This window comes from Curcuma longa, chromosome 6 (assembly GCF_044706935.1).
Source record: "Curcuma longa cultivar G26 ecotype Majalengka, Jawa Barat chromosome 6, ITB_CL_G26_1.1, whole genome shotgun sequence".
NCBI lineage: Eukaryota > Viridiplantae > Streptophyta > Magnoliopsida > Zingiberales > Zingiberaceae > Curcuma > Curcuma longa.
Genome location: NC_133866.1, coordinates 2,336,991 through 2,347,244, shown reverse-complemented (window position 1 = coordinate 2,347,244; position 10,254 = coordinate 2,336,991). Strand labels below are relative to the sequence as shown.

At 35.2% G+C, this 10,254-nt stretch overlaps 1 protein-coding gene across 1 annotated transcript; it reads left to right on the top strand.

Moving 5' to 3' along the window:
- Nucleotides 1-5,809: 5,809 nt before the first annotated feature.
- Nucleotides 5,810-10,174, top strand: LOC141831103 (ATP-dependent DNA helicase Q-like 3). The gene is made up of 7 exons (XM_074718534.1): nucleotides 5,810-5,954; nucleotides 6,034-6,126; nucleotides 6,193-6,258; nucleotides 6,380-6,510; nucleotides 8,648-8,742; nucleotides 9,147-9,274; nucleotides 10,115-10,174. Exons 1-7 carry the CDS (start codon nucleotides 5,859-5,861, stop codon nucleotides 10,172-10,174), a joined length of 669 nt encoding a protein of 222 aa, XP_074574635.1. The 5' UTR covers nucleotides 5,810-5,858.
- The last annotated feature ends 80 nt before the right edge of the window (nucleotides 10,175-10,254 follow it).

Here is a 10,254-nt window from a genome sequence, read left to right as displayed (position 1 = left end):
ATCGGCTGAATAGCTAGAGGGGGGGGGTGAATAGCGTTTTCTCGATTTTTCTTTGATCTTTCTCTGCACAGAGATTAGCGGAAGCAAAAATATAAAAGAGAAAGACAGAGATCAACGCTAACCCGGTTTATTTTACTTGGTATCCACCTCCGCAGAGGTGACTAATCCAAGGATCCACACGCACGCACACACCCGATGCACTATGAAATCTTCTCCTTTTCGAAAACTCGAAGGCGGAGAAACCTTTACACCTTTTTAGATCTCCTCAAAATGATATGAAATATTGTCTAGGAGGAGAGGAATAAAGCAGGAGATGAGCACAAAAACGCTCACAAAAGAAACACAAAAGAATGAAAGAATGGCGAAGAAGATAAGTTGTTCTCGTGCAGGCTTCTTTTATAATCTCTGCAACATCAGTCGACTGCTGGCAGGGCCAGTCGACTGATGCCTTCGAAATCGGCAACAAAATCTTGCATTAAATGCCATTAAATGCTTGCCAATTTTCTGCAACGTTCAAATCACAGTCGATCTGATTTATGAGCAGTCGACTGCTGGCAGGGCCAGTCGACTGGTGAAGCTGAAAAATCACATTTCAGCTTCTCTTGACCTAGACCTCGGCCTTCAAACACCTCCCATAGCCTCATGCCTCCCTGCACTAGCCTGAGATGCTTCCATCAGCTTCGTCATGTCAAGTCCTTGCCAAGACCACCCTTGGACTTCTCCTTGCCAAGACTACCCACTTGGACTTTTGCTTGCCAAGACTTCCCACTTGGACTTTTCCCAAGACTACCCACTTGGACTTTACATGCGTATGCATGAGAGAGAGATCGGCAGTGGGATCCAAGATTGGAGGGACACTAGAGAAGAGATTGCTTAATCACCACTTACCAGAGCAACAATCCTGAGCAATTTCAGCACCTGCTGAGGAGAGGGTATGTGAGAAACAAAGAGAGAAAAAGAGGTGGTGTTGGTGCCATCTAGATAAGAGAGGGGCTTAGTTTCTTTTTTCTTTTTTTTATAAATATAACATCCTTTGCACCTATGAAAAATTTGGCCCTATAAATCCCACTCATCTAGCATTGATCTAGTATAGATCCTCTTAAATGATCTTGTCACTAGTTTCAAAATCTCATCAGTCAACTATTCAAACTCAATCAAGAATTTAATTTAAACATTCAATAAAGTTTCATTGTGTCAATCTTTTGGATCTAAAAGATCAATTGATCACTACCTCAATTATAGTACATTCCAAATAAATCATGGTGGAAAGGATCCTTGATGTTTGATTATGTCGTGGCCTTTGGGATATGGCTACTAGTGTAAGGAAAAGTCAAAGTAATTTTGCCCATCAGAGATGACATACCTAATATTGTTAACACCATACGTTTGTGTGTTGCGTTTTTGCCAATAATTGAGTTGACTCTGGCAATTGTGTCATCATAGTTGTTTAATAGTACTTATCCATATTCATGCAACAATATTCTTGCTAGAAGGAAGAGTGATAATTTCTCATATACAGTTTAAAATGTAATGTTGTCATCTCATCAATCATATTTTGTGTTCACGATGGAGATATTATGGGGGGATTTTAATAGAATCTAATGTCGAAAGAAACATATAATATTGTGAAGTCAAAGAAGTAGAAGAAATGGTATGAAAAATGGAGGGAAGGTTTTGCACTTATGACTTTCTTTTCTTAGAGCTATAGAAGGTCAAGTTCTGAGACAGAGATATGAGCTTGGATTATGGAAGGTTTTGCTAGCATAGCAGAGTGTAATGTAAAGCTGTAGTAGTCTTTCTAATGGTCATCTATTGTTAGCAGAATCTTTGGTATCTATTGGTTAGATTAGAAGATGGTGGAATAAACAAGGAAGTGGGCATAAGAAGCACTTTAGTTATCTCCTTGAGTATGGTAGGTGAGGTGGAGAAAAATAGATTGGACTCAAGAATATTAAGTCGGCCTAAACCCTATAATAACAACAACAACAATCAAATCTTATTCCATTAGGTGGGATCGACTATATGGATCCTTCTACGTCATTGGGCTCTATCCTTCACTGTATCATTATTTATATTTAAAAAATTTTATTTTATTATTGCTAACGAAGTCTTTTTTGATTTTTTTCTTTCTTGTTTGATGTGCACATTTATTATAGTTTCACATCGCCTAATTAGAGCATTTATTAATCGTCTAAGTACATATCCATACCATCTTAAATGCGTCTCTTGAAGTTTTTCTTCAATAAGTGGAATTCTGATTTTCTCTCTAATATTTTATTTTTTTATCCTGTTCATCCTTATATGTCCATACATCTATCTTAACATCCTCATCTTTGCAACTCTCACTTATGCTCATGGGCTCGAGTCATAATCCAATATTTAACTCCATATAACATATTAGGTCTAACCACGGTTTTGTAAAATTTTCCTTTAAGTTTTAGAGGTACTTTACAATCACAAAGAACACTTAACGCTTTTCTCTATTTCAACCATCCTGCTTCTATTATACTTGTATTTTATGTAAGACATTTCTCATAATTCCTCCATCCTTTTGTAAAAATAATCCTAAATATTTAAAACTCTCAGTTACAGATAATTCATCATCTCCTATCTTAATAATTATCTTATTACGTTTAATATTGCTAAACTTACATTTCATATATTTGATCTTTATTCTATTAAGCCTAAAACTTTTCACTTTAAACATTTCCCACCAAGATTCGAGTTTAACATTTATTTCTTCATGTGTTTCATTTATCAAAACAATATCATCTGCAAATAACATGTACCATGGTGCCGTATCTTGAATGTGTCCAGTGAATTCATCCATGATTAGTGTAAAAAGATAGAAATTTAGAGTTGATATTTGATGTAATTCTATCCTTATGGGAATCACTTCAGTTAATCCATCTGGAGTTTTCACTCTTGTTTTTATATCTTCGTACATATCCTTAATTACTTCAATTTACGCTATGCTAACAACTCTCTCTTTAGAATTTTTATATAATTTTCCTTGGGATTCTCTCATAAGCTTTTCTAAGTTGACGAATACCATGTGTAAGTCTTGCTTCTGTTTCCAATATTTTTCAATTAATTGCCTTAGAAGATGTATAGTTTCTATTGTCGACCTTTCAGACATAAATCTAAATTGATTTTTAATCACCGTGGTCTCCTTAGTCTTTTTTTCTAATACTCTTTCCTAAAATTTCATGGAATGACTTATTAATTTAATACTCTTATAGTTTACACAATTTTGTATATCTTCTTTATTCTTATATAAGGGAATTATACTTACCCTCCATTGATCATGTATTTTTTTTTTAATATCAGATTGAATAATTTTGTAAGTCATTCAATATTTTGTTTCTCTAAACACTTCTATACATCTATCGGAATATTATATGATCCAACTACTTTTCCATTGAACATCCCATTGTCGGCCTAAACCATAGCTTGATATAATTAGGAGAATGACAATCATGATTCTTATGCAACGTATAATATTTTGAATAAAAAGATACACTTGACATATTTGAGGGTTTATTTTTACCAAAGGTCAAAATATAAACCAAGAAAGTGCACTCAAATACATGTGTTGGATCATTATGCCTCGCCTAAAAATAAGAGGGGAAGTCTCATAACACATTATTAGTTCTTCTAGTGTTTATCTACTTCTTGCTAGTGAATGAATATAAATCTTATTTTGTAAGATAACTGATCTAAAGTTAAGCAAAAGGTGGAGTACCACAAATAGAAAGGAAGCAGCAAGGTTCTTGTGGTCCCAATTAAATGCATATTCTTCCTTGTTTAATACTGTCCTGTTGTGGTACATGACAGCAAGAAGACTCATGGAGAATACCTTGACTAGAGAGAAAAGACTAAAAGATACTAGAGAATTATTCTTTGGAATTATTTATAAGAATTAGGTTCTAAATTATGCTTTCATCTTAACATAAATAAAGGAAGGAAAAAAAAAAGAAAACTTCAAATTGTTCATAAAAAGAGCCAAGTCAGTCTTAAGTAAATTATCGATAACTAATAGAACACCTAAAACTAAATTTAAAATGACAGCACTAGGACACTAAATATCAAAACACTAAAGAAAAAGGTGCAAGTGTACATTTAGCGACTTGACTATGGAACATGGACTGGAAGTGTTATCTAGTTTATACGATTTACATTCAAGACTCTAGACTTGACAAAGTGATAATACCTTTTGTAGAATTTGCAACTTAAGATGCCTCAAGAAGTGCCTGCTACTAATGTGGATGAATGTGCATACACTATTAACATATATAGAATTCCCAAGATTATGTACTCTACTAATTCCCTTTCCACTCTGCAAATCCTCAATGATAAAGATTTCTGTGCAATTCAATCACTTAGTGAATTTGGTCACAGATAATAAATTTGGGGAAAAAATAAATTCAAATATATAGAGGACACACATGACCAATGCCCTTCATTGATGAGAGTGATCCATCTGTGTTATAAAGCTATAGAGAAAATGAACATATTCTCAGACATATAACCAAAAGGTCTAAAGTCTAAAATCCTGGTGTTAAACCTAGCAATATATGTCATGCAAGCAATTCAGTTACCTTGGCAAATCAAGGATGTCATGGACATGAAAGGTGTACACTAAGAAGTCTCGAATTGAAGCTAGCATCAGTACCTACTGGTACAGTGTTGTAGAGGGATTTTGCCAAGAATATCTTCTTGTCATTGAGTCTATCCATCTTGCTAGTGGTGCCTCAAACTTATGGTGGAGAAGGAAGCTTGCCAATGATTTCAGGACTTCAGGAAGATCTACAACAAAAGAGGTGGGTTCTTCTAATAAGAGGCTTGCGTTGGCTTCTAGGAATTCAAGCTCCAAAAGAGGCTGGAGGTTGATTGTGTGAGCTGTTGGTTGCTGGGAAGAGCAGCAAAGAAAGGATCACAATGAAGATACTAGGAGTAAGGAAGAAGACTGTATGTGGAATTAATGAGGTGTTGCTGGTGATGTTGATCTAGAAGCCTAACCAGGATGCCAAAATGCAAAGAGATTGAATTGAAGCCATGATAAGCTTCTAGGAGATATTTGCCATACCGAAATTAGCAATGTGGGGGAAAAGATTGAGGGCAATAGAAGAGGTTTGTATTGACCAAGACATGGCTACAAGTTCCGTTTTGCAAAGATTTGATGAAGGTATCAACTTTGATACCATATTGATTTGGGAAAATTATCAATGTTAGTCCCCAAGGTAGCCCAGTTTACCTATATATTTTTATCATTGCATAGCATCTTATAAGTCCCTAGTGATTTACAAGTAGGTCTCCAACATGTTAGGATGCTATACTTTTGATGTTTCTGATTAGTCAGTATACTCCACATCAGTAATCGTGGATGCCGGTCATACTATTGCTTCGTGTAAGTAAAAAATGCTTTCTGATGGGTTTTCAAAGTGACTACCATTTGTTAATTAATTTGGTGTATTTGGTTTGAATTTTGTAATTCTATTCATATGGGTTAAATATAAGCTGATCTTGTTAGATATCTCCTATATTCTAGCTTTAGAGTCCTTTTAGCCATTTAGTTTCTACTCTTTTTATTATTCTATTTGCTGATGAAATCTTCTCTGGTTGCTGCTGCTGTGGTGTGCTCATGACTAAAATTTGTGGTTTTTACGCTTCAATTATGCTGGTACAGGATGGTACGAACATTTTTTTTTGGAAGTCTTGAACCTTATTTTTTATAGTTAAGAATTATATACTAATACCTATTAAGGTGCTTGGTGCTGAGTTGCTAATGATTTCAATTTTAGGGTATTGATAGAAAGGATGTCCGCATTGTTTGTCACTTCAATATTCCAAAATCAATGGAATCGTTTTACCAGGAGTCTGGAAGAGCTGGCCGTGATCAGTTGCCTTCTAGGAGTATATTGTACTATGGACTGGATGATCGCAAAAAGATGGTGATTATACTATACATACTATAGTTAACAAACATTTACTAGACATCACCTCCACTTAACACTTAGGTACATGTGATAGGAATTCATTCTACGTAATGCCACTATAAAAAAGAGAGAATCTTCATCTCCATCAAGTGGTTTGCCAGAGAAGTCTTTAGCTGCATTTACTCAGGTGCGTTAGTTGTGTTGGTCAATTATAAAAATTTCTTGGATTAGCTTACAGATGTTACAACAACAGATGGTGGAATACTGTGAAGGTTCTGGTTGCCGTAGGGGAAAGATTCTTCAAAGTTTTGGTGAACAGGTGCCTACAACTTTATTTCTTTACATCATGCATTCAGTGATATTTCTTTGTTTCTCCACAAAATGAACTTTGTTTTTGACTGTTTAGTTTGTGATTATTAATCAACATTTTCCATGAATAGGTGTCAACATCTTTATGTCAGAAATCATGTGATTCATGCAAACAACCAAGCATAGTTGTGCAACACCTAAAGGATCTTGAGGGAAAAACTTATTCTCAGAAGGACAAGTTCTTTCCCATTTTAACTAAAAGGTATTTTTCCAATGATCAGACAACAACATAAAGTAGATTCTTGTAATCCAGTTGGTTTCCAATAGGAGACCATATATTTTTAAATGGGTTAAACTAACAATAGTTTTCCCCCCTAATAATTAAATAGATTTTGGAACCAAATATCGAGGGTCCTAGGATGGTTAAGATTGTACATGGACCCCCTCTCTCTCCCAACTCTCCATTTTTTTAATATGCATATTCTGCTTGATGCAAGAATGCCTTCATATCTTCAGGGATTAAGGTTTGATCTATTCTTTCTAATCTGGTTGCCTACCGGTCTGATCAAAGCCTGTTTACAGATAATGTATAGTTGAAATTGTTAGTTATTTGGACTTATATGAGACATGTAAATGGTGTTGCTTGAGTTGTGTTCTCACTCTTTTTTACTGCTTGTCGAAACTAGTTCAATGGGTTAAACTTGTATATTGTCTGAACTCTCAAATCTCTGAAACCCTAATAAAATTTCAGAATCATTATTTTTGCGTTGTTTTTCTTAAAGGTCTTAATAGAAACCCCATTTATAATTTGTTATAAAAGCTAGTCATATAAAATTTTAATCTGTAAGTCTAGATATCATTAGGTTTAGGTTAATCATGTGGCTAATAATACATGTTTATGACCAAGTAGCCTGAATGCAATGTATCCATCCTTTGCAATATACCATTGGAACTAGATGAATCACACTGCTAATTCTTGGTCAGTTGCTTTCTTGATTTCAAAATTTAACAAAATTTTTCACGAGAAATTGGACAGCTTGATATAAGATAACCATGTGGAGAAGATATACTGAGAAATATGGATTAAATTTGTATATCAGGATATAAAGGTGATGAAAACCATGGCCTTAAATCTTAATTCATACCATCCTACCACCCTCTCTCAGGGATACCAATTCAATTACTACTTGTCACATGCTGTTTGGTTATAGTACTGACACCAGTAATTGGTATTGTATGGGTATAATTTACTACTAGTATTTTATTAAAACATTTAGACATGGTGGGCCATGACCAAAGATTGCAAGGCATCTCTGCACTTGGCACAATTGAATATAGCCATAGGGGACTATGGCACACATGTTCAACATGTAAATGGCTGCATAGACATGAGCACCTACAGTGTTGAGTTTTGCCACAATGACACTTGGCAAAAGTGTCAGTGTTTGGGATGCTTGAAATTGGACACCAGCTTCTGCCATATCCTTAACTCAAGGGCGCATAGTGCTTTTTTCCTAGCCTTAGCTGGACGATTACACATAGGTCTCATAATGCTGCGATTTCTTTTCAATTCTATCTCAACCATGCAAAAAAGAAAACAAGGAGTGGTGATGATGCATACACAAGGAGAAGATAACTCTACAAGGTAATTTGTACTCTTTAAGTAGTTCCTTTGAAGCCAAATTTATTTCAGTTTAGCACAAACTTGTACTATGAGATTATAGACATGGTATCACAACTCCTACACCCACAAGATCAATGGCAATTATATAGCCAAAAAACTAAATTTGATCTATACTCCTATTATTCAATAAGCAAGGAGCTATTTGGCATGGTATCAGTAACTCACAGCCAGACATCATCTGAGGACAATCATTATCAACCTTTCATATTGCTAGCTGTAGAGATTTAGTGTTCTACAATTTCATTAGTTCATCAACTCAATCTGGCTATTATGTTTGTATATAGAAATTGAAGCGTGGAGGAAGATTGGACCATATTTCATACTTCAGAACCCATGTTATCATCAATGATGCCAATCTGAAGAGTTTTGTTGACTTGATATAAATAAATCATCCCAATTCATTCTGGATGCCTTTAAGTGGCATCGTACATTGATTTGAGGATGAAGAAAATTGCAGGATGGTGAAGAAGATAAAAGTAGTAATCACAAAGTTTATTAACTAAATGAGCTGTCCTAGAACCTAGAGTTACCATATTTTGGCCACAGCTTTGTCTCTGCATCAGATTTAAGAGAATAGATGATGTTCACATCTGAATGAGCTTCATATAGCTACTAATCTTATTTCATGGCTTTAGCCTCAATATGCTAATTTTAGTTTAATAAATCCCTTGATTGATTTTTGCTGAACCTTATTTTTATGTTTGGTTCTTTCCAGCTCAACCTACATTTCTTTAGAAGGTCAGCATACTGAATTTTGGAATCGGGAAGATGACGACAGTTTCTTTGAGGAAGAAATATCAGATTCTGGAGGTAATATATTTGCCCTAGTTTGAGCCAATCTTTTCTTTAAGTGTGTTCGAATTTCAATTATCAAGAATCTTATTATTATATTATGTCAAGTTGATCAGTAATTGATAATGTAATAAGGTGGTTATGCTGAATATCCATACATCCAAGCTGTGTTATTCTCATCAAGTTGGGGTCGGATATACAGATCTTATTCTTGTAGTCAGCTCTTTGTAATGTTATATCACTAGTAAAATTTGATGCTTGCTGTAGTATAAAATTGGTGTGAGACACCAGATTTTTTTTGGGGTATCAAAGTTAAACTATTGCATACATGAGATGATAAAATGATTCTTACTACTAGATGAAACACTAGTTATATCTCTGAATATTTTTGTACCTTTTAACCATTGCTTCTAACCTGACAGATGAGGCAGATATTTCAGCCAATATAGTTATGTCTAGGATGTCAACTGATGCAACGCTAGACAAAAAGTTTGAGATTTTACAGCGTGCAGAAGAGGCTTATTTTCAGAATATAGGCCAAAGAAAGCAGGTATTTTAGTATTTATTTATTAATTGATGACTATTAGGAACTTCAGGTAGTGATTGGTTTTGTCTTTGTCTGTTTTCATTTTTTTTTATTTTCTAGAAATTGCTATTTGTTTTGTGTTTTCCAATCTCATTCTCTGAAAAATGAAAAGTCATTTTCTAAGAAAATAGAAAATGACAAAATATCATTTCCTATGGAGAATGGAAACTGCGGCTGACAAATAAAAAATGCGGCTACAGTAATGTCACATGCCCTAATCCTGATCGCACAACTTCAAATTTCTCCCCGACGCCGCAACCTCATCGCACAACTCTTTTTCTCTCCCAACGCTACAATCTCATCGCACAACTCCTTTTCTCTCCGATGCCGCAACCTCCTCTACACGCGATCCTTTTTGTCCCTTCCTCGCGCAAGCAAGCCAACGCCGCAGCCCTCCTCGTGGGTCTTTTTCTCCACGTGCGACGCCACAACCCTCTCCTTCCTCTTCAGGTCTGCCGATGCCACTCATCCCTCCTTCTCGTGATTTAGTCGGCGTCAATGTTCCATCACATTCTCCTCTATAAGTTCTCAGATGACCCTGATTTTGCTAGATCCAGAGCGAAGGAATCTAGGTGCAGCAACTCTTAGGTAAGGTTGTGCATAGGTTCTGTTTTTCCAATGGATTTTGTCGTGAGGTGTTCATAGTTAGATGATTGCTAGGTTGGGGCTTTTGGATATTGATACCTTTGCCGAGGGTTTCCATTGGGCAGAAGAGTTGTTGCCAACACACCGTCTCAGGTAAAGGATCAAGTGAGTTTTTCTGTATTAACTTAGAAGATTGTGACTTTGGAAATGTTGTCTTAGATGCTTTATGCTACATTTACATTCACTAATGGTAGTAATATTATCTCAGTTATACAATGATATAAATATAATTAGCATACTAAGTAGGATCAGCATATTAGTTGACATGATTAAAAATGAATAATATTCTTATTCTTAAA